Genomic DNA, 25,102 nt, shown 5'->3' with positions numbered 1-25,102 from the left:
AAAAGTAGAAATATTTGTTAATACTGTTACGTATTTGGGAAGGTGCAGAATGTGATACTATGAATGCCATTCCAACAGAGAATTAAGTCCATCTTAATGAATAAAGATTTATTACCTTCCAGGGATAGACATATGTAAATCAGCAGCGCTATGACTTGATTGTTTTAAAGAGCTTGCTGAAAAGTCTGTAGGCCTGCAGACAATTTTTAATAACTGTTGGTATTAAGGGTCTTAAAATTAACTGTGCAAAGTAGACAAAGGAAGGGTGGGTGACCGATTTAACCATATTCCAGCTAGCTTGACATTAATCCCCATCAAAATATTGGAAAAGTTAATGCAATATTCAATTGATAAAACATTAGCCAGACTAATATCGGTCTGTATAATTTCAGGGGAAGTATGTCTTAGCAAATATAGTGACATGCTGGAAACTTAAGTTTTACTTGAGAGAGGGACCTGCATGAGATGTAGTAAAGCTATGTCTTCAAAAGGCATCTGATGCAGGGGCAGGGAGACAGTCCAACCCTTGCGGTCCCCTACTACTCCCTAGCTCCTTCCAAGTGCCTACCTATAGTTCTCTTTCTCGGCAACAGCAGAGGTAGTCAGTTAGGACTTTGACATACCCCTTTAGGACTCGGTCCTGACATGTTAGTGCTCTGTGGTATTGCAAAAGTAAACGAATTAAGAACTGACTAACTGATGTTTAAAAGTTAGTCATTGGTGGTGAATCATTATCAAATGGGAATGCTTCTAGAAATCTGTTTTAAGGATTGAGGTGAGGCCAGATTCCATTGAACCTTTTCATCAAGTACCTGGAGACAAGGAGAGTATCTGTACTGATAGATTTGGCAGTCCATATCATGCTAGGCAGTGTGATAAGCGAGGACGAGGCAGCTTGTACAGAGTAATCTGGGTATCCTGGTGAGCTGTATCAATCAAAAGTGCATTTTAATATAGTCTGATGCAAGATCATGGGGCCTGCAGGTGTTGTACTTCAACATAGTGACAGAATAGGAGCTTGGGGAGAAGACTACTTGGGGGTACAGCGAGTAAACAACTGGACATGACTGCCCTCTTGCAGGGCAGCAAAGATGTGTAAGTTTGAGGGGCAATGGGCAAAAGAAGGTGAATTGTGTATGATTCAGGGTCGTGAGCAGCCTGTTGAAAATGGGAGTGAGTTCAGAAGAGTCAGAGCAGATATTTGAAGGCTGAGTGGTGTTCAGGTACCACAAGGAGAGCCTGAAAAGCTCATTCTGTTGCTGCTTCTGTTGTTTCTTGATAGATAAACGAGGTGGCTTGATAATTGGCAGGAAGCATCTTCTGAGGAAGAGCACACTGGAGGCTAAAAGGCTAACAGAAACAGGCGTAACACAGAGATGATGGCTGGGAGCTGAAATCAGGCAATTGGAAATAAGACATGCATTTGTAACAGTGACGGAGCGTAAGCGCTGGAACAAATAAATGACAAAGGAAAGTGGTGGATTCCACTTAAAATGTTCCCTGGGCTGAAAGCTTTTCTGGAAGTGTTATGTTAGGCAAACAAAGGTTTGGCTTACAGTTACATGTAGTCCTCTGGGCTAAATACAGGAATAATTGAGTATAGTGGTCTGTGGTGTCCTTCTGGCTTCAGTAATTCATAGATGGGACTATACAAACCTGCAAGACAAAATGTTCCTCCTATGCTGAATAATTGAGCACCAGCTGGCCTCTGATAGAAAGTATATATATTGTGTGTGTATGTATGTATATACATACATACATGTGAGGCATATACATGGATGGTGCCTCTTGACCTGAGATACATAGTTCCTCTGTTATATATTTCAAGAGCAACAGAAGAAATTGGAGTCCACAAGTGGTTGCCAAGAGTTTCCTAACCATGCATGTGGTTCCTCATGGACTCAAACTGGGAAACATGGGTGCATTTCCACTCTGCTTATGCTAGGAAGTAATTCCTCTCTGCAAGGTGGATCACCTTGTGTGTAGTGCTGTGTGGACTGTGCTCTTCTCTCTCTGGAACTGATCTTTCTTGCGTATAACCAGTTTTGGAATCTTTGTGCTGCTCTTCTCTTGCAAAGTAGTAGCTCAGATCTTTCCGTTCCTCTTCTTGAAGGTGCATCTGGAGAAGTGACAAGGAAAAGTAGAATGGAATGGAGTAAGTGCAGCGGGAGGCTCACAAGCAATAAGTTTATAAGCAACGTTTTTTAAGGGGTTTTTGGTGGGTTTTTTTCCTTTTTGTAGTGGACAATTAACCTCTGGAACTCGCTGCTGCATGGTACCATTATGGGTAAGAATTAATATGATTCTAGGAAGGATTAGACACCTCAGGGAGTGAAATTTAGTTTCATATAAATCTATAAAACCTCTTGTTCTAGGGTTTAAAAACATTTTGTAACAATGGGGTCTAACGTAGTGGGCAGATTATTCTATAATTGTTTACTAGGAAACTTCTTGTGCTGTAACATCTGTTTCTAGCTACTTTCAACAACAGGAACTGGTGATTCAGAGGTCTGTTTCTAAATTTAATATGACAAGGAGCTTAGTGCTGGTTGAAGGAACACTGAGGGCGTGTGTACGAAGGGGAGGTGGTGATAAAGGGAGAATGCACCCTGCATACTAAAATGTATCATTGTGCCTCTGATTGCAGGGCATACATGCTGATCTACAAACAGAATATACGTGGACCAGAGTAACAAACTGGTTTTGAGCATTCAGCTTTTCAGTGATCATACTTGTACGGTGTCCCTCCATTGTATTTAAAGTAATTGATCTGCAGAGAAAATGCATGGTCTTTATTTGAGGACTGATGTCTTCAGAAGTGGAGAGAGGAATGGAATGGAGCAAGAAGATATAAGATGTGGAAGGAAGAAGGCCTAGCTGTGTTTTTTGTCAAGCAAAAGTCTCCAATTTCCTTTATTAACTACCTCCTGACACTTGTTTTGGAGAGAGCTTCTCTCTGTTCTTAAATTGAGAGTTACAAATGTTTCAGTCTGCATTACTTTTTTTCTTTTCATTTTTTTTCCTCCCAAGGTTACATGCAGGCACACAGGCACACCAACAACTTTATTTGTGTATGACAATTGCATCTGGTAGATACTAATGGACAGAAATCATTGATGGGGAGGTATAGGTACAGGCATAATGACTGAGGGTTGTTTCACTGCTGCTTCCCTTTCATCGTCTCCAAGCACTGGGAGTAGCTGCTCAGCCTTTTTGGCAGTGTCTACCTCAGTACGTTCCTGAGGTGTCACTTGAAGAGCGGAGAGCTCTTCTGTGTTTGTCACTGTGTCCACACAGAAACACATGTACATGCTCAAAGAAAACCAGTCAGCTCCTGGATGTGTCTTGTGGCCCACATCTCTTTGCACTGTCTAAGAGTCTTGGTGAAAAGGAATCTGCAGAATTACAAATAGAGGGAGGGGAGTCTTAAAACAAGAACATCAGAAGAATGGTAATGTAATAAAAGTTTTAAAACTTGAGCAAATGCAAAAGATCAAGCATTTTAGCATCTCTGTCCTTGTAGGTGGGAATGGTTATTTTGTGCTCATGCCATTCGTGGTCCAAAGATGGGACCAGTGAGTGGACTTCCTTTGAAGCTCTGTGCAAGGATAAAAGTAACAGCTCAGTCCTACCTCTCTGGGCTGCCTGTCTAGCTTAATACAGCCCTAATCTGGCAAAGCATCAAGTAGGGATACTGGACCTTTGAAGAGAGGAAAATACAATGTTAAAGTCATAGATGCTATGAATTAGCTCTTAAGAGCTGCATGGAGAAGCACAGTTGATAAGTGTGATATTTTGTTGCTCTTGTATGAACGCCATGTTTTTCCCTGCGCGCAGTCATTCCAAAACAAGTTAAATTCTTTGTTGTAGAAAAAGCTAAATATTTTGGAATGCTGAGTCTGAAACACAGATGATATACTGCGGCAAAAGACTCCCGTGGGTTTTTTTACGAGATGGATTTTATTTGTTAAATGAGTTTTCAGTAGTTCTTCAGTACATGCTATTGTATTGCTTGCGTGATGTCTTACAGTGTCACTGGTCTGATCTGGACTGTGATGACTGAATAAATTGCATCATTTGCTAACTGTGGAAAGATGGCTTGATCTGTAAGACGCATTTGTGTATATGTGCATTTTGTAATGTAATTGTAAATCATAAATTAAAGATGTTCAGTTAATGCCAAATACAAGCTGTGTTCATAGCTCTTGGTGTTCTTGTGTGCTCACAGGAGTTCCAAGAGTCAGAGGGGATCATAGAGGAAACTGAAGCTGCTTTGGTACTTTGTTTGAGGGGGGGAAAGTAATGAAATAAGTTATGTAGTCTAAGACATCTGGAAAATGGAGACTTTTAAGTGGTCTTTGGGCTTCTACCAAGGAACATGCTGCTGGCGTTTTGGTTTTGTGCATTAGAGGAAAGAAAACACTAGAAATCCCTTGGCTTTCATCTATAGAGAAATAACTGCACTTTGCTGCTATGTTTTGGCTGTATTGGTTTTTGGCATGGTTGTGGTAATTTATGGTTTTATATCCTGTGGGTTTTCAGTGACTTAAATTACTACAAAGAAATAGTTTGTCCTGTGGTGGTTGGTGAGATGGTGTTACAGTTGGCAGGGGGACCTTGTCTAGGAGTTGGAGGATTCAGACCTGTAGTCTGTTGTGGCTTTGACAGTGACAGCTGTGTCAGAGGAGGACTGGAGAAGACTATAGTAGCTGGCTGTGGTGACATAACCTGGTTGATTGATCCTTGCTGACCTTTGCCTTGGACTATAGAGGTGTAGAGCTGCTAATTAAAAAGCTTGAATGCAAGTCTAACCTGGAAAGTTTGAATATTTCATGTTAACCTGCTTATGCTTTTGCTCATTGCTAATAAACTTTCATTTTGAGTCTGTGTTACAGTGAGGGGGTAGAAGGATCTTCATTCAAATCTCTGTTCAAATTGCAGCTATTCACAAACAGCAACTCAGAAGCAAGAAATGATTTTATGTAACTGGATAATTTCAAGCGTGCCATGATCACACAATTTTTTAAATTTTTTTGTTAACTGAAGGCAGTAAAGATTCCCTAATAAATGAGTCACAATAGCATTATTGCTCTTATTTATATAACTTGAGATCTTGTAGTCTAAGCCTGTTGGCCTTTACCTCTATGAGTGTTTTAATTTTTGATGGGGGTTTTGTTTTTGTTTTAAAGCCACTTCATGATTACTCATTTTGTTTGTTTCTTGTACATATACAGCCAGTTGTATCTTCTCCCTTTAGGGGTGGAAGTAAAGCTTTATTACAACTCGCTTCTCTTAATTTGACAAAGCAAGTATCAGTGAATGTGGCCAGCTTCAGCAAGTAAGTCTATGCAGAACGCTAAGAAGCGTTATCCCCAGATTAACTGTGTGTGGAAACCTCAGCTACACTCCCTGAGGAAGAGTTCCAATAACTGGAGAGAAATAGTTTTATTTGTGAATTGTACACCCACATGGAAATAGCAAAATTTCCTGCTAACTTATATCCTTCAATGATATCTTTGTTAAATCACTTTTCAGAATAGAGTCACATATTAAAGAATAATTCCAACACACTGCTAATACTTGCAAACTTTTTTAGGATGTCTTTACTTTGTGACTCTTCCTGTGGTCAAAGTGTTGCTAATGTAGAAAATAAAAGGAGATTTATTCCCATTTCTAGTCCACAGCATAGACTTAAAGGTTCTTCCTTTTATAACTGGTCAAGCTTGAAACTTTGTCTTCCTCAAATACTCCACCATGTTATACAGTGTGAAATCTGATGCAATTCAACTGAATTTTTGGGCTGTAATCTTTTTGAGAGAGGATTACACAATGCATAATGCAGTAAGGTTTTGATATAGAGTAGGAAATTGAACCTTTTATGCAATATAAATATCAAGTGCTAGCAGAGTCTAGCTCTTTGTCCAAAAATCACTTTTTTTTTTGTTCGTTTGAATACGAAGGAACTCTGATGAAGACCCAGGAGCTGAGTGCTACACAAGGAGCATAGAGCATACAATGCAAGTATTGTGAAAGGCAGTGGCATCTGATGCATGGCATGATGAGACAGAGAGAGGATTCCCTTAATGAGTCAGGAGCAGGATTGCCATAATGGTCTGTCATATAAAGAATGTTTTAACCCAGCAGTGGCTCTGCCTCTCGTAACAGAGCAAGCAGCACAATAAGCCATTAGCCCCATTTTGGGACAAGGCTGCAACTTTCCATCAAGCCTAAAGAACGATGTCTGTCTGACTGCCAGCCAGCTGTTGTACTGGCTCTTCCCTTTCTTGGCTTCAAACCCAAAATAACAGCCATCTCATGCCTGCTTAAGTGTGGTGAGCAAGGATCCAACTTTGATATTTCTGCAAAGGCCTTGTGATTCAGGGCCGCTTCAGTGTGAACACGGTCATGGCTGTGTCCATGTGCAAGAACTTACAGCTTACGGCAATAGCTCTGCAATCACGTGCCTTCTTAAAGTTACCATTTTGGGTCTGTAATGCAAGGTCAATTGGGCTGTGTGTGGATGTCCCAAGCTTTGTGATGGGAGTAGAGAACGGTCCTTCATTTTGGCTTCCTAAAGCAAGTCTGTTCTTGGGAAACTGAAACCAGTGAAGGCTTAAAGGAATAACTTAATTAAGTTTTGTTAATCCAAAGTTGCTTGATGGTTTTATATCTAAGATAAAGGTTTTTTATTGTTAGCCTTTGAGGAACTTGAAACGGAGATTACAATTGCTGTTTAGCCTAAAAGGGAACAAAAACTATCATAGAGTTCTGGGCTTTGATAACATTTTTCTTATTTAAAAAAAAATGTACTTGAGGCATAATTTGGCAGGCAAAATTCTTGGTCAAAGACAGGCTGTTACAAAACTTTATAATAAATTAAGTGGATGGTTTCGTTCATGTTTTGGTCTGGCCATGACAAATCCTAAACTCTTAACTGACGGTTTATGGGAATGTAGTCATATGTATATTATTGCTGTACACCCACATGCACAGGCAGTAGTCCAAGTGTGCAGATGAGGTAACAGGAACATATAAATAAAGTGGTTGGCTAGTTGTCCTAACGTTCTTGAGTAGATCCTTGTTAAAATAGTGCCAGTCAATCTTATGAATAGATCTGGTGTATCGAAGATTACTGGCATTCTGCTATGACGTGATGCGGGTCACTGTGTGGGCAATTTGTGGCCATTTTGTGGTTTTGTTTTGTGTTGAGTCAACAATTTGAAATGCAAACTGAGAGCTCAAGTAATTCCTGCTGTCCCCTGATAGTTGCAGGTTGCCTCCAGGCTACCCTCTTCCAAGAGAGGGGTGTTTGCAGGCCCATAGGGCCATGCCACTTGATCACTTGGGAGTGTGAGGAGGTCTCTGCATGCCCGTGGGAGAGGAACACTGTAGTTGTCCTGTCTCCCACCACCACCACTGCACCGGAACTGGTGTTTTCTGGCGCTGTTACAAGATAAAAACAACATTTGTTCCATTGTTCCTGCTTCACGTATGTGAGTAGGTGGTGCCCTGTCCATCACACATGCCAATAGAAATACTGCTGGAAATGACGTTAAAGAACAATTTGCCTTAGGACAAGTCCTGAGTCTCCACCTTGTTCTGCACAGGATACCAGGACAGCAAGGGGGACTGGACTGCACCTCTTTCTGAAAGCCTTGCTTTATGCTTGGTGGAAGGCGCAAGAGAGCCAGGACTCTGAAGTCAGTGGTGATGTACTTGCACAAGCTCAGACTTCCCGTTTCCCCTGGTTTTTTGAAATCTTGGCATGCTGGTGGAAGGGCTAGAAGATGATCTAGAAGGAAAGGACCCTTCTTCTCCCCGGTCAGTGTGATGCTTGTGCTGTGTCATGAACTTGCCTTGCTGGTTACCTGTGCTGGCACAGAACCTCCTGGGGACCTGACTGGGGCCTGCTGGAGGATGTGAAAATTGCCTGGTTTGGCTGTGTATTGAAACAATGGCAACAAGGAAACCTGACTGTTTTGTTTTCCTCCAGTTAGAGGGCAACTTTCCTTTTATTTCTGTAGCAGCTGGGGAGTGGCTATTGTGCTGCTTTAAGTGATGAGTAACTTGCTAAAACAAGTTCAAATGGCCAGCACCTGAGGTAAGGGGAAGCTGCCTGCAGAATAAGAAAAGCTGCCTCTGGACCGATTTCCCCATTTGGCCATCCAAGCAGATAGCATGTTGGCTGTAAAAGTCAGACAGACAGTGCCATGGTACATGACTGCATGTCTGTGAAGGTGGCTGCCAAAAACGTTATTGCGAGTGCGTGGGGGAGGCTGTAGTAATCATGGCAGGGTGGTAAGTGCTGGAGCAGGAGTGGCATCTGTCCGTAGATGAGACTGAATAAAATGTCTCCCTTCTGTATTTTTATTTTGTTTGAGTTGAAGTGAAGCACATACTCAGAAAGCTTCATTGTCTGTTTTAAAACAGATTTGACTGGACAGGAAAACTTCATTGTCTGTTTTACTGGAAAGGTAGGTTTCAAGAGCTGTTATGTTTAGGGCCTTATTTTTGAGATAGCATCATCCTCAAACCAGTGGGAAGCAGTATGGCTAAGTATATAGGAATGCTCTAACAGGAAACGGATTTATCTGGACATAACGTTAAGCTTTTTCAAAGATAGCAGTGTATTAAAATGTTAAGTTTGATTATACTTTTAATCACGCTGCTATCTCATTTTTTTCTGGTTTTTTTTCTGGAAGCCTGATGGGTTTTGGTTTTTTGCTTTGAATTTTACAGCCACAAACATGCTTGTCATTGCCTAACAAATAATCACTTTTAGATTGTAAGCCTTCAGGGGCAAGGGTTGTCTGCCCGCTCCCTGCTGGAAAGCCCGCAGTGCAGAGGTTACAATTCCAGCTGGAGCATTTGGGTCAAATCATAATATAAATTTAGCAATAGTAAATATTTAAATTGGAGGCTGTATGGATCTGTTGGTGCTGGTGAATGGCAGCAAGCAACACAACTGAGCCTTACTGAACCTTTTTGCAGAGCTGGAAGTTTACTTGTTAGAGCAGGAATGCTGCAGTCTCAGGGAAGACAGAAAGTCTTTTGGAACATTCTTTCTATTCTTAAGGCAACATTTTGAATGGGGTTTTGAGAAAATAAAGCATAAAAAGGAAGGAGGTGATCTGAACTCATCAGCAAAATTTCAAAACAGCAGCCTCCAAAATATGTGTTGTAGCATAATTCCTTTTTATGCTTAAGTACTGAGATTGAAGTACACACCCTGAACCAAACAATTATGGGACTAGATGGACTAAGTAAATAGCTTACCTCTTACAGAAAGCAGCTTAAGTTTAGAAGAGGAGAAAGAAATATAGTAAACTTAAATCTCTTTGAGGATAAATGCTTCAGCTGCAGGCATTTTTCCTGGCATGAAACCACTGGAGATTCAGCTATTGGAAGCTTGGCAGGAATGCGGTAACATTAATAAGTCATCCTTCATCTGTTGATCAGAGTTTTACGTGAGAAGTCATCGTTGTTACCCATCTGGCAGGATGTCCGAAGCATAGAAGATCTCTTCGCTTGATAAAAAGCAGGTAGGGTTGGGAGCAGGCTATCTGTTGTGCGGTGTCTACCCAGGGTGGGGGGGAGACAGGATGGTGGGAGGGGTGTCGGAGGCTGTTTAGCAGTTATCTCGAGTAGTTTCTGTGTCATGGCTTTACAGCTAGTCTTTGGCTTGAGTGAGGAAGTCTCCCCTTCTCCCTGGGGAGAAAAGAAGCTGCATGACATTTAAGTAGGAACATAGTTTGACTATCGTCCCATAAAGAGTTGGAGAGACTGTGTATTTGAAAACTGAGGGTGCAGCCTATTTATTGAGCTGTAAACTTGTCTTTTTTTTTTTTTTTTTTAAATCAGGGCAGCTCTATGTTGGCATAGTGGGTAAAAGGAAAGGTGGAATTAAAGTGTGCTTTTATCCTGATTCTCAGCTGCACTTGATGCACCTTCCTACTGCTCTTGCCATGGAAAAGATCTTGGCAGAAATAGAGGAACTCTGATGTGCGAGTAGGAGGCTGGTGTTTACATGTAGCTTCTTGTGTCGCTGGGTGCTTTTTGGTGGGGTTTTTTTGTGTGTGTGTTTAATTTGCTTTTGTTGTTTTAATTTTTTAATTTAAGTGTGACCTTTCCTAGATCGCTTTTAGCTAATGGATGTAATGGAAGTGTCACTGCAGGTACTTGAAAATACAGTAGCTCATATGTGTGCAAATCTTACACATGAAACTTCTGTTTAATGTGTAACCTAGTGAGAGTCACTGTGTTTGCTGTTCTGTCTGAAGAGATGAACCAGCTCAGATAGGGAACAATGGAGCCTGTTCTTTAGTTAAAGGAACTTTTTGTCTGCTCTTGGCTCTAGATCTTCGTGGGGATGCTGTAAATGTTCCAGTGCAAGGTCGCTGGCATGTCCATTAAAAATAAAGAGAAGGAAAGTATTCATTGAAAATAACTTACTTTAGTTACTCAGTAAACCTGCTTCCATTCTGATGGGAATACAGTTTAGAAATTAAGTAAACCTAGACTTCAGTACCATGAGTTAGGGTGGAGAGGTCATTTTGCCCTTAAGAGGGGCTATTAAAACCTACAGGAACATGAACCTCAGCAACACATTTCTTTGGTAGGCACTCCTTCCTATTCTTTAGGTATGTTTAGGGTGTGTAGTGAAAGGTACTAATATATCCTGTAATAAGATTTGTATCTTTACATTCTGTGGCTTAAAATCACCAAACTAGCAGCACTATGCCAAGTTCACTTTCTTACTGCTTTTGAAATTGCCCCAGTTCCAAGTGAATCCAGAACAAGATGAGACAGAGACTGGCAGCGTGTGTGGCTGTGGATAAGAAAGGAGTATTTTTCAGAGGAATTGCATGAGTCTCGGAGTGCCACCTCTACCTGAGATCAAGCTATTTCATATAACAAACTTTGTAGCCATGTGGACTTATTTATGTAAAAGCAAATTTAAATAACATCTCAGGGTCTGAACCATTTTTAACTGTTCTGTTTTTCAGATTTCTAAACTAAAAAGGAAATATAATTTTGTTATAATTTTTCCCTTTTTCTCTTCCAATCCTTATAATTATTATTTTTTTTTAAATTGTGTTGCTGGGCTTTTTTTAGTGATAAAAAGCAGCCTCTAGGGACTAGAGTTACCAGATGTGCTTTTATTTTGGTGCAGCTTGCTTTTGCATCTTGATAAATTCCTAAAGTGCTCTGGTCAGTAGAAGCGCCAGATGTTTAGTGTGTGCTCCTGTACTTCTGATAGCAGTCATGAAAACACTGCAGAAACATCACTGTCTAAAAGACAGGGGAACAGCGGATTTTGAAATGGCAAAGGGATTAAATGTTTAACACTTGAGCGCAAGCAGCTGTTAGAGTTTATTGGACGGTATAACTTTTAATTGCATTGTACATCCATGTCAGCACAGGCTGAATCAACTGCAGTAACTTTCAGTTGTGTCTGTATTTGAGTAAAAGTGCTTAGTGTTAAACTGGGGGTCTTGCACACACAAGTTAGACTGTCTCTTCAAGATTACCGGTTTGGGTGCGTTTTAGGAATTCTGTGAAATGAGATACAAAGTGTCCACTCACTGTTTTTGCTCTAGTCTGGCTAGGTAAAACAGAAAATGCTGTTGGAAATCTGGTCAGTCAGCCTTAGCGTTGCTACTTCGATCACTGGTGATGTGCTGCCTCGGGCAAAAGAAGGGTGAATCGGTATTGCGTAAATAACGGTGGTTGTAACAGCAGTGTAAGGTTTGGAGTGCACGTGCTGGGGTACACCAAGGCATGTTCTTTGCCTTCATCTGCATGGTCCTTGTTACTCTGCTGTAGGATTTCTGTTCAGGCAGTTGTGCTATGCAAGATTCATGTTCTTCCCAAGAGAAATTGCCTGTCAAATGCCTGTGCATTCATGTTACAGATACGAAAAGCGTAAGTTCAGTATTTACGCCTGCTGGGGTCTAGCCTCATTAGTCATCTCTCTTGATTTCTTGCATGTTGCCTTGCTAGGTGGTTTGTTTTATAACTGTAAAATCACATGTGGTTAACTGACTTGAACTGTAACACATAGTTATAATACCGAGCTCTTTATCAGCTACAGAGATGCATGCAGAGGGATGCTCAAGGACCACTCTCCTCTCCTCTCTTGTTTCCTGCTCCCATCTCTTCTCTCACGCCCTTTACGGTCTCCACTGCTACTAACCTGTGCGAAGTGAGGATGGAACAGTGTCGCTGAACATTCAGCTTAGGATCTCTCTGAGCTTTTCAAGGTCAAAAACTGACAAGTCGTATTCTGAAAGATACTGAGCGCCTGCACTGCACTCTGAAGCCTAGGGATAAATGTGAATAAAAACTGAAGCTTGTACTTTTGGTCAAAGCAGCCCTCTTGTAAGAGCATGGCTCAGGAGTACTGCAGTAGGCCAAGTGGGAAGTTCCTCATTTTCTGTGCCCTGTGGACACAGAACTCGCATGTGGTGAACAGAGTTGTGCCAATAATCTTTGGGTGCTTTGCGGAGCTAGTCAGAAGTACATTGGGCTCCTGTTTTCAAAGTCATCCTTAACCAGACCTCTCCGGTCATTTACAGCAAGGCAAGAATGAGGTATGATTCAAGAGTTTATTGTTAGGGAAATTATGGCCGCTAATACTGCTTTTTAAATATCACATTGATTACAAAACCATCTGTGTAGGAGTGGTGTATAGCACTAGACCTTCAAAGAGCTGGTAAACAAGGAAGATACAGTGTAAACACTTAAATAGCAGGATCCAAAAGTAGGTTAGAGTGTTATACAACCTGAAAAAGCCCAGCTTTGAAGGGCAGAATTTTTAAAGATTTAAAAAAAGAGAAAAGTTTTTTATAGATTTAATTTTTGTAAATGGGTACTAATTTGACATTGATTATATAAAAAAAGAGTCTTATTTTTGTCTCCAACTTACTGAAGCCTAATATTTCTGTATGCAGTCTGAGAGAAATTAGATTTTGATAATTTTTCGTTTACATCAGTCAGGTTAATGTTGTTCATAAAGATGATGATTCCTTAGTTGGGGAATTTATTTACAGTCTATATCAGAGATTATATATTCCCTTTAAGGGAAAGTCCAAAATTATAGCTGTGCAATTTGGGCAGTGGGATGGGGGAATTGGGGAGATGGGTTAGTTGTGGGGGTTTTTGTTTGGGTTTTTTTTGTTTCTCAAATAATGAGTGTATGAGTGGTGCTAATTAATCCTCCTTAATCATGTAAGTATGTTATCAAATAACAGCATCATATTTTTCCATATATATTCATGTAATGAGATTTAGTTATAATTAAAAGCTATTGTGGAACTCTTGTTCCTTAGTTGGAATGTTTTTCTCTATAGGAAATCTCCTTTCAGCTTTGTGTTCGTTGCTTTCTCCTTATTCAGTTATCATCCATTACGCCCACAGAGCATCTTGTGGTATACCGTCTCTGAAATACTGCCTTTAGGGTGACATGCAATTAATTTTAAAAAAGTTAAATCATACAGATAAATATCTCATCCCATGGAAATTTGCTTAGCCTGGAATATCAAATAGGCCAAACAAATAACAATTTGCTCAGTCAAGGGGTAGCCAAAGAAAAATAAACCAACCCAGATCTTGCAGATTGATCTAAAACTGGTAGATTTGGTCGCTGTCAGATGTTTAGGGAAGAAATAGTGAGTGGGAATTCTTGTCATTCTAATTTGGTGGAAGAAAATAATGGAAATCTTTTTCCATGCAGGTTCTTATGTTAAATCTGTTTCTGATCTTCCCAAGACAAAAGCACTCATCAGGAAGTATCTGATACCGTAAGCCGCACTGTAGTCCTTGCGTTCTGGTGTTAATGTTCTGCAATACTTTCCGTCGCTGAAGAAGTAGCAAAACACTTCATATCATAGAGAAACACTATACAAATACCTATTTAAAAATACCTATGTTGTATTTTATTGTGGAATGTTTCCTGAGCTTTTCAGGCAATAGAGGCACTCAATGTGCAAATTCATGCCTCGCTGAATTTGGGGGTTTGATTTGCAGGATGCTTGAGAAGAGAAGCTATAGTCACAGTAGTACCTAAAACTGGTTTTGTAACTTGAGTTGGGTCAGGTAGAGCAAAGCAGAATAATCCCCCGTGGAATAAAGCAGTGGAGAGTTAACTCCTCTTTTTCAAACAGGCTACTGCTTCTCTACAGCTATCCAGAGGCAGTGCCTCAGCCAGCATACTAGGAGCTGCAAACTGGGCTAGGAATAGTTGTAATATTCCCAGCTACAGTAGCAGGAACAATTTCCCTCTATTACTAGATCCCAAAGCCTACTGGTATTTTGATTAAACCTCCTTCAGTTTGTTTTAAACTTCTCTTAATCTCAGAAACTGAATAACCAATGCAGGTGATGAATGTGTCTGTATGCTCAGAATGCAAAAATTCATTCATAGGCTCATTTCTGAATGTCTGTGCATTATTTTACAAGGGCTCTGGGGCTCCTTACACTTGGTTCTGTGGGGAAGAAAATAAAAAGGATGGTGGCATCTTTTTGATCTTTGCAGATTGTCTGTGGAACAATTGGTATTCACAGTGTCCTGGCTAAGAGGAATCTCATAATCCATTCTTATCACATTAAGGTCTTAATAGGCCTGCCTTAATAGGATATTGCAGAAGTAGAAAAACAAAGGAAGTAGAAATGGTTGGTGGAAAGAGAGAGTAAAATATACAGCGGAAATAAATTTAAACCTATGGTCACTTGATCAAAAGGAAGCTAGCAAAGCCTTTTAGTTATGGGAAAACTTTTCTTCTCCTTAATTTCCTGTGGGAAGGGAGAAAACAATTTTGTCATGATAGCACTTTTTCTTTTCAACTAGAAATGTTTTTTTTGTTTTTAGGAAATTCTTGACCAGTTGCAGTGACAAGGCTAATTCAAGAATCTTTTTTTTTCCTGAAACAAAGTGGGCTTGTTCGGAGTCTTGGGAACCTGAAAGTAAAATGAGAGGTTCATGTGCTACAACTCTTTTTATTTGTTTGTTCTAACTTTGAATTTGCTTTAACTTTAAATATGCTTTTAAAACAGGAGGGCCAGTGAATTACAGGGGCAGACAGATGAAGTTTTTATCAGTAAGTACAGGAAGAAGTAGGATGTAAATAAACATTAGTGACATACCAATCTGCTGCTTCCTTTTCCTCTAACTTCTGTATTTAAGCTAGAACAGTTTCTTAGGAAATAACCCCAATATGTCCACTTTGTATTTCAGCATTTATAGTCTGAAATAGGTCAGAAAAATTCACCAGGTTAATCACATTCTGAGCTCTTTCTATTATAGCTTTTCTTTAAGACTAATGAAAGTATTATAATTGGGTAAGAAGTATGATTTATGAAATTAGTTGTTATCCTTGCTGATTTAACATGGGCATGTAACTTGGAACAATTGTATTGTCATTGTCAATTTTTTTCTTTTTCTATTCTGTTTTCACTGTAAATTATATAACTGCAAAATAAACAAAGTGGGTTTAGTTCTAGAGCTCCATATCACATTAGCAATGAAAAGGGAGGTAGTACTACTCTGCTTTCAGAACTTTAAGTTTTTCCACCTAAAATCTTAGAAGGTAGCAAGAAACAGTTGTGCTTAGAACAGTTGCGTTTCTTTAGGTTAAAGAATTTTATTGGGTTGGTTTTTTTTTTTTCAGGAGAAAGAATGCACCCAGTAGATAGCTGGAGGTAATGGATGGAGCTGGGAGAGGCTAATGTTATCCTAGAGCGTCATCCAAGTTACAGAACTGGAGACAAAGGGTTTGGGAGGAAAAAGGATTATTTGCTAAAATTAAAGGTCTTTCTTATTTTGTGTAGCTGTGCAGCCCTAAAGATCATACTGCAATAGGCTTGAATTAAAATCTGTGCTTATTAAAACTGACCTAAAATATGCTATTTTAAAAAGGAGACTGTGTCCTGAAATTCCATATTGGGAATTAAAAATTCTTTCTCTTCAAGAACCACAGTTTTCTAGTTTGGGTCTAGATCTCCGGTGTGTAAAAACCCCATGTTCTGCTGAGCCTCAAGGTCCGTTCAGTGCCTTGCAAGCCCTGAAAAGGGCTGAAAGAAATGCGTGTTTTCACCATGAGAAATCAGACATTTTGGCTTTTCAGCTGCATAGTACTTTGTTCTTCAGTTTGAGCCTATCTGCTTATAGACTTTTTTTGCATCGGGGTTGTGAATAGAGCATCCACTGGTTCTGAGGGGAGACCACCTGTGTGAGGGAATTGTAGGCTCTGCCTGCCAGACACAGACTGGCATTTACGTCTTTTTCTTTCTTCCCTTCTTTCCGTCTGTCCTTTCCGTCTGTCCTTCCTTCCATGTCATCACTGCAGCTTATCATGAAACCCCAACCCCAATCTGGCACCCTTAAAAGGAGGTGAAAATTAGCGATGAAAATACTGTCTACCTACTCCAAGGAATATTCTGGACAGTAGGCTTTAAAAGCAAGTTTTAAAAGCTTCAACTATGTTAAATTTAACCGTGGACTAAAGAAAACCCAAAAACATTACAATACTGTAAAGACCTGTTGTTCTGAGTACCTCTTAATAGTTTGATTTCTAAGCATCTGCAAAAATAAAATAGAAGTTAAATTCTATGATTATTAGTTTAGTAAAATCAAACACCAATACATGTAATGATGGATTTAAGAGAGAAAATATCAAATTTATTTGCAGCCTGTCAGTCAGAATGTGTCTTATACTGTGTGTAGGTTTATAGTTTTTCATTCTGGTTTTTAAGACTCAGAGCATCTAAATATTTTAGACATGTGAGGACAGAAACCTGTTTTAAGCTCCTGGAATTGATTTTTGCTAACTAGAAAAAGGTCTACCTCTCTTTTATGAGACAGAGTGTTAGACAGTAATGCCACAGAGGGGGGTTTTGTGTTTTATAACTGCTAACCTCCGCCAAAACAGCAGCTCTTCTGTGAGTATCAGTAACTTGAAAGAAAAGACGTGTTCAGAGCATTGAATGTGGTACTTCTTGGTGTAGAGCTCCTGTTACACCACGCTGCCTACAGCCTCACAAAGAGGATTACACGGGCTCTGTTGTGTCTCCTAACCTTTTTTGAAATCATTTTGTGTGTGTGCAAGACAGAGGTCTGGTAGAGGTGATTTTTAGCTTTAGCTCTTTTTATTGTTCTTTCTAAGTCTCTAGCTTGAACCACTTTGTGCTCTCTCATTTCTCTTCCATTATTTCCGTTGCTTAGAGCAGCCACGTCTGCAGCGCTTGGGTTTCGGTGCTTTATCCATGTGTTCTCATGGCAGAAGCAAAAAAATCACCTTCATTCTGTGAAAGGAATTCTGCAGGTTGTGCCCCAAACCGCAATGAAGTAACTTCCCACGTAATTAGCTAGTGCAAAGTTGAGGGAAAGGCTAGCCCCAGAGGAACGAGTACTAGCAGCGACTCATGTTTGTTACAGCAGTCATCTCATTCCTCCTTCCCATCCTGCTTGCCTCCTTCTCCCTGCACGTTGCATAGCTCTATGTGCAGAGGCATGGCTGTAGTAAGCATGCATGACTTGTCCTTGCTAAGCGTTTGGCTCTGTGCTCTCCTGTTCAACTATTGCACTAGTAACCTAGTGGACGAGAAGTTCTTGTGGCTGCCAAGGTGGGTGAGACCACAGTGAAAACAGCCTGGAGATCCATGAGAGCATCCCTTCCAAACAGCTTCCAAGAAAGAAAAAAAATCCATACAGGAAAAAAACCCCTCTGCTGCTGTTTTGTGGTTCTCCTGTCCTAGGCAGGTGGCAGTTGTGCCTTAGGAGTAAGGACGGTCCTTTTATATCTATCTGTTCACATTAGTACAAATGACTAATGCTATTCTTTTGCATACGGTTGTTATTTAAATGTCAAAGGTAGCAATTCTAGGGCAAGCAGTCATGCTGTGACTCAGTCTAGGTAAGCACTGGGAGACATTAACGAAAATGGGAGTTTGTAGCTAACTTCAAGTAAAGCACTGTGAGGCTTTGATAGCTGTGAGGCGTGTTACTGGTCTGTGTCCTTCAGCACTTCCTATAGCAACTACAGCCCTGGGGAGGTGCGTGGGGAAAGGCTCAGGAACCATGCTGCCGGGAGGGGGCTCTTGTGGAGCTGGGAGAACTGTAAGACCCCGACAACTTGTGTTACTGATGAGGGAGGAGTATTTCACGTTCATTTGCCCACTGGAAAATGAGAGAGAGAGCTGGAAGTTCCTTCTGCCCATTCCCTGACAAACTGGGCCTTAACTTTTACATTTGGGCAACTGTGCCAAGAGCACCAACTGCGATGAGTGCTGCAGTGAGATAAAACCCTCTCCTCCCTGGCTGCCTTCACTAAATCCCAGGCTAGGTATGCAAAACTGGTAAAAGCTCCTGGGAGAAGAGCGTGGGAGGCCAGGGGCTGGATCCCTCCCTGTGGTGGAGGAGACGCTTTCATCGTGAGCTCCATGCTGGGCTCTGTAACTGCAGCCGCTGGCCTTTCCTGGGATCATGGGAGCTGCTTGGGCTGGTGCAGGCAGGGAGAGGGGCTAATGCATGCCTTTGACCGTATAGGCAGTAGCAGATATTTGAGTTCTGCGTATAGAAATGTCTGTTATCTTCTTCAGAGAAATGTAGGCTAGAAATAATCAAACAATCATGTTGTATATTCATTGCCTGTGACACTGTCCTTTAGGGTTTGTAAGGTGCAGGTCTGTACGAATTGGTATGCTACAAGTTAAAAATAATGAATCTGGTGCATCTTTATACTGCCTGCTTTAATCTCCTTGTGCTCTGCTAAGCCGTTCTTCTCCCAACCAAAGGGAGCCAGACTCGGTGTGATAATGTACATCCTGTCTCCTTCCCCACTCCATGTGTGCACACAAGCTGCATATTTTACTTTAGAAATGGCAAATTTGGGTCACAAGTTCAGCAGTTAAAATGATGATTTTACCACATCCTGCTTGCACAGGAAGCTTATTTTTTAAAAAGCTGATAAGTTGAGTCCTCTAGATTTTGTCAAAACAAAAAGCAAAGCAAGCTATTTAAAGCTGCAAAGAGGTTTGGATTCATACACAATCAGTTTGCCACTTTGTCTCACAGTGCATATGTTTGATTTAAAGTGAAAGCCTTGCAGCATGCTTCTGTGCTACCTGGACTAACCAGCTTCAACACCAGGCTGTGACGATAATCTGAAAAAAATATTTTTTTAACATTGCGTTAAGAAAGAGTTGTGGGTTTTTCTCTTGGTTAGCTGGGTTGGATTTTTCTGAGGAAGGATTATTTATTCATTAATTGGGGAAAAAAATTTATACAGTACCATTTGGTCCAATGAGTAGGTGATAACTGTTTCTCACTGTAAAACATCCAAACACATTAAAAAAATTGTGCCAAATATTCATGTAGTAACTGCAAGACTTTCACTTGTGCAGTGGTACTTAAGGGAAAGGAGCCAATCAATCTGGTAAGCAATGTGGATGCTCAATAGTGAGAGACATTGACTGTTACTGTGTTAGATGAAAAGAAATAAGAGACCTTACTCATAATATAACAAAAGACCTAAAATGTGCTGTGCAAGTCATGAGCAAGGTGCAAAGCATTTAACAAATGCTATTTTGTTTAAATGCAAGGTACTACAAATAATGTTAGTGCTGGATTTTACATGTTCAGACTCAAGCAGTCATTTTTACAGAATCAGATTTTGTGCAGTGTAATCAGTTGTTGCTATTCATGTTATTAATACATATCAGCTACAGCACTGTACCTCTCGGATACTTCAGTTGCACAGAGCAGGCCGTGGTGCTTGTACTGTGAAGTGGCAAAGATACATAAATATCATCTGGCCTGAAGTGAGACTTCTGTTTTGATGCTTGAAGTAATGCATGATTTCAGTACATATCCTTTGAGAAAACAGTGTTGAGTGGAATGATGGACAATGTGTGACAGGCAACAAAACATAATGAAAACTGGAACCTTCTGAGGATCTGTATGTCATGGTGTGATTGTTATTAAATGGTAAAATAACCTGCTCACCAGTCAACAATACTGATTTTGTCTTTTTCTCTTGTAGGAATGTTTACCCTTGCAGAAGTTGCATCGCTCAATGACATCCAGCCAACTTACCGTATCTTGAAACCATGGTGGGATGTATTTATGGATTATCTAGCTGTTGTTATGTTAATGGTTGCCATTTTTGCTGGAACCATGCAGCTGACCAAAGACCAGGTGGTCTGCTTGCCAGTTTTGCAGTCTACTGTAAATTCAAAAGCACAACCCGGCACGTCAGGGAAGGCTGACTTTACCACTGTTGAAACAACCACTGGTCAAGGAGAAGAAGCATCAACGAGAACGGTTTCCTTCGGAAGTGCCCCTACTGTAACACCTGACATACCTCTGAGCAGAGCTACCTCTTCTCAGTATCAACCCACTGAATCAGGCCCGGAGCTGAAGAAGGAGCAGAAAGATTCTTCAGGCCGTAAAACAAATTTGGATTTTCAGCAATACGTATTTATTAACCAGATGTGCTATCATTTGGCTCTTCCTTGGTATTCAAAGTATTTTCCCTATCTTGTTCTCATCCATACTATCATTTTAATAGTCAGTAGCAATTTTTGGTTCAAGTATCCCAAGACTTGCTCAAAAATTGAGCATTTTGTATCTATATTAGGGAAGTGCTTTGAGTCCCCTTGGACTACAAAAGCATTGTCTGAAACAGCATGTGAGGACTCAGAGGAGAACAAACAGAGGTTAACTGGTGCCCAGTCCCTGCCTAAGTATGTTTCCACTAGCAGTGATGAAGGAAGCCCAAGTGCCAGCACTCCCATGATAACAAAGTCTGGCTTCAAATTTTCAGCTGACAAGCCAATGATCGAGGTTCCCAGCGTCACTATTTTAGATAAGAAAGATGGAGAACAAGCCAAAGCGCTGTTTGAGAAAGTCCGTAAGTTCCGGGCTCACGTGGAGGACAGTGATCTGATTTACAAGCTCTATGTTGGCCAGACTGTCATCAAGACTGTTAAGTTCATATTTATTCTCTGCTATACTGCAAACTTTGTCAACACCATTAGTTTTGAACACATCTGCAACCCGAAAGTGGAACACCTGATTGGCTACACACAGTTTGAATGTACACACAACATGGCTTACATGTTGAAGAAGCTGCTTATCAGCTATATTTCCCTCATTTGCGTCTATGGCTTTATCTGCCTCTACACGCTTTTCTGGCTGTTCCGAATACCTTTAAAAGAATATTCCTTTGAAAAGGTCAGAGAAGAGAGTAGCTTCAGTGATATCCCTGATGTCAAAAATGATTTTGCATTTCTCTTGCATATGGTAGATCAGTACGACCAGCTGTATTCTAAGCGATTTGGTGTCTTTTTGTCAGAGGTAAGTGAGAACAAACTACGGGAAATTAGTTTAAACCATGAATGGACTTTTGAAAAGCTGCGGCAACATGTTTCCCGCAATGCCCAGGACAAGCAAGAGTTGCATCTCTTCATGCTGTCAGGGGTCCCCGATGCAGTGTTTGATCTGACGGATCTGGATGTGTTGAAACTGGAGCTGATTCCTGAAGCGAAAATCCCAGCGAAAATTTCCCAGATGACGAATCTTCAGGAGCTTCATCTGTGCCACTGCCCTGCGAAGGTTGAACAGACTGCCTTCAGCTTCCTCCGGGACCACTTGAGATGCCTTCATGTGAAATTCACAGATGTTGCAGAAATTCCTGCGTGGGTGTATTTGCTCAAAAACCTCCGTGAATTGTACTTGATAGGCAACCTGAACTCTGAAAACAATAAAATGATAGGGCTTGAGTCTCTCAGAGAGTTGAGACACCTTAAAATTCTCCATGTGAAGAGCAATTTGACCAAAATTCCCCCCAATATCACAGATGTGGCACCACATCTGACAAAACTAGTCATTCATAATGATGGCACTAAGCTTGTGGTACTTAATAGCCTTAAGAAAATGATTAATGTTGCGGAGTTGGAACTGCAGAACTGTGAACTGGAGAGAATTCCCCACGCCATCTTCAGCCTCTCTAACTTACAGGAACTGGATTTAAAGTCAAATAGCATACGCACAATTGAAGAAATCATCAGTTTCCAGCACTTAAAAAGATTGACTTGTTTAAAGCTGTGGCACAATAAAATAGTCAACATTCCTTCCTCCATTACCCACATAAAGAATTTGGAGTCTCTTTATCTGTCCAATAACAAACTCGAATCCTTACCAGCCGCAGTGTTCAGTTTACAGAAACTTAGGTGTTTAGATGTAAGCTACAACTCAATCGCGTTGATTCCAGTGGAAATAGGTTTGCTTCAAAATCTGCAGCATTTTCACATCACAGGAAACAAAGTCGACATTTTGCCAAAACAGTTGTTTAAATGTGTTAAATTGAGGACTTTGAGTCTGGGACAAAACTGTATTACCTCAATCCCAGATAAAGTTAGTCAACTGTTGCAGCTGACTCATCTGGAACTGAAGGGAAACTGCTTGGACCGTCTGCCAGCCACGCTGGGGCAGTGTCAGCTTCTCAGGAAAAGCGGGCTCGTGGTGGAAGATCACCTCTTTGACACTTTGCCCTCGGAAGTTAAAGAGGTGTTGAATCAAGACACAAGCATTCCCTTTGCTAACGGGATTTAGGCTGAGGTGAAATGCTCTGGTAGCCGACTCAAAATGGCAAATGCTAAAAAGTATGGCAATTGTGAGACCATGCGTTTTAGAAAGCAGAATTCCTTGGAAGGCAGGACTACTAGCAGGATTAGAAGAGGTGTAACTGAGTGTTCAATGTTTGCAGTGTTTTAAAAGATTATTTCCAAAATTTTTGAGAGGATAAAGAACCTTAATAATCTCAATTCTTTTTTCCTTAAATTGTTTGTAACTTGGATGCTGCCGCTTTTGAATGTTTACAAATTTGCTTGCCTGCTTAAAGTAAATGATTAAATTGATGACCTTTTCTTACTATGCAAGTTATTCCTTAAGGTCTGGATTTACTTTAGTGCATTATGGGGGGAAAAACAAGGATAAATGTTGTATACGGTATGGTTCTAACAGCACTTGAAACACATGTTGATGTGTGTTGTTAGTGTTACTGAGTTGTTAGCCATCCTCAGCAAATGAAACCAGTTTGGCTGTGCTTTGAACTGCACCAGAACCACCATTTTCCTGCATTAAGGTATGTGGTTTGCATCAGGCCAAGTGTGTTTGCCTTCATTCTTCATCCTCAAGGCCTCATGTTGCTGGGTGAGATTTCTTCTGTGGTCCAGTGTGCTACTCCTTCACACCGGCAAAGACTGGTCACATTCCTGCAGCTGGTCTCCCCCTCAGCTTCCATAATGCTCCTCTGTCCCATGCAGCAGTGGGTGGTAAAAGGGAGAATACTGCCACTTGGCTTTCAAGTTGGGGATAGTTTTGATATTTGAACTATTTTGCAAGGTGACTTTGAAAGCCATTAAACACCAAGTGACTTTACTGCTCATGTTTTGCTCCTCTTCTGAGTTTTCATCTGGGAAACTCAAGGCGTTTTATGAGTTGGTAATTGGTTTGTTTCACAGCCCTTGCTTAGGAACGGGGGTGTCTGCTCCATTTACTAGACTAATGACAGAGACATAAGAGTTACGATTTACCCAAATGTGATTTAGCTTTATCACCTGTTGTGGTGTGTCTTCCACACCTGGACTTTAACCATAGGACCACCCTTCTCCCCCAGCCCAAGTAATTTGATGTTTTTGAACACTTACGCACTGTTAGAAAACCCTAAATGTCTGCCAGATAAGTCATCAAACAAAGAAAAAAGCAGACAGCAGTGAGCGTGGGATTTTTTTTTAGTTGGTTTTTTGGTGGTGTTGTTTTAACTGAGTTTGCATTGCCAGAACCATTAAAGAAATATAATCCATTAAATCTGCAAAATCATCAGTTGTAAATCTTGGCCATTTACATTCCATGTGTGCAGAAAAGAAGTACTATGCTGGGAGATGATTACATGATTACTCATGGTTTAAACACAATTCCCTATTGTAGTGCGGTCAGGACTGAACTAGTCTGTAGTTCAAGGGACTGTTCTCACACAGAAATCCTCATGCACAGCGATTTCTACTGTAACTTCACCAGAGCTGCCCTGACTTACACCACGATTAATGAGGGGATAGTTTAGGCCTAGGGGCATTGAGCAGTGAGGAACATTTCAAATACTGCTCTTACAAATCTTGCACATTTTATTGTTAATCATTTACTGTTAGTCATGCTGGGAGGACTGTTCTCAGCTGTAGGTAGCAGTCTCTGAATACATAACCTGCACTGTATGTTTATGTGTATCAGAAGACCAGTTTATGAATAGTGGTTTTCCCACTTCTTTTGGGGATACAGTCTGCTTTCCACTTGCCAGCAGGTAGTAAACTTGGGATGTTGACAGTTCTGCAACACCAAGTCACAGGTTTGGCAGAATACTTGCAGTTACTGATCTATCCTCCACTGGGAAATTTAGTGCTAATCCTCAGAATTTTTTTTAAGTAGAAGTTAAGGCTGCAGTGGATTTTTTTTTTTAAGAAACTCTTTCATGTGTTTATTTTTTGCACATAGATCACTTTAAAATTGCTGGACTATTGACTCTAGAAAAACTGTGGAATATACTATTGGTGTATGCTTTGTATTTGCTGTTGAGTGTCATTTCAGCTTCCAAGAAATTGTGTGTAGGAGGGAGGAAGAGTTGGAGGATGACAAAGTAATTAAAATATTTAGAAAAATAGTTCTATTTTTCATCTTTTTTTCCTTATTTTAATAGCAGAGTCGCACAGAATGCGGCCACGGATTGATCCAGCTTTTAAAAGCTTTTTTTGGTGTTTCTGATTCTCCTACTGTCCCTACTGATGTTCAAACATAAACCCATGTCCACTTCATATAAGTATGGTATACATAATTTAGACCACTGTTTTGACTAGTTATTAGCCAACTGTACTTCTTTAGACAACTTCCCCAAAATAAGTATATGTTAAAGTTAATTTCAGGCTTGTGATGCTTGCTCAGCATTAAACTCCATTCTTGTTTTTAGGAGAGCTTTCTCAGAGTGGGGAGGAACTGCCCATCATCCCCATGTCGCCTCCCCACAGTCCTTCCTCCTCTTTGTGACTGTTTATA

At 40.6% G+C, this 25,102-nt stretch overlaps 1 protein-coding gene across 2 annotated transcripts in view; it reads left to right on the top strand.

The window, feature by feature from the left end:
• Nucleotides 1-24,373, top strand: part of LRRC8D (leucine rich repeat containing 8 VRAC subunit D) — a 53,590-nt gene extending 29,217 nt beyond the window's left edge. For both annotated transcript variants that reach the window (XM_050901267.1, XM_050901268.1), the window contains one exon: nt 20,040-24,373. In XM_050901267.1, the coding sequence (XP_050757224.1) occupies nt 20,042-22,612 (2,571 nt within the window). In that variant the 5' untranslated portion in view covers nt 20,040-20,041 and the 3' untranslated portion in view covers nt 22,613-24,373. The remainder of the gene's footprint in view (nt 1-20,039) is intronic.
• Nucleotides 24,374-25,102: the final 729 nt, after the last annotated feature.

This window comes from Gymnogyps californianus, chromosome 8, assembly GCF_018139145.2.
Source record: "Gymnogyps californianus isolate 813 chromosome 8, ASM1813914v2, whole genome shotgun sequence".
Classification (NCBI taxonomy): Eukaryota; Metazoa; Chordata; class Aves; order Accipitriformes; family Cathartidae; genus Gymnogyps; species Gymnogyps californianus.
This window is presented reverse-complemented; position numbering and strand designations above follow the sequence as displayed.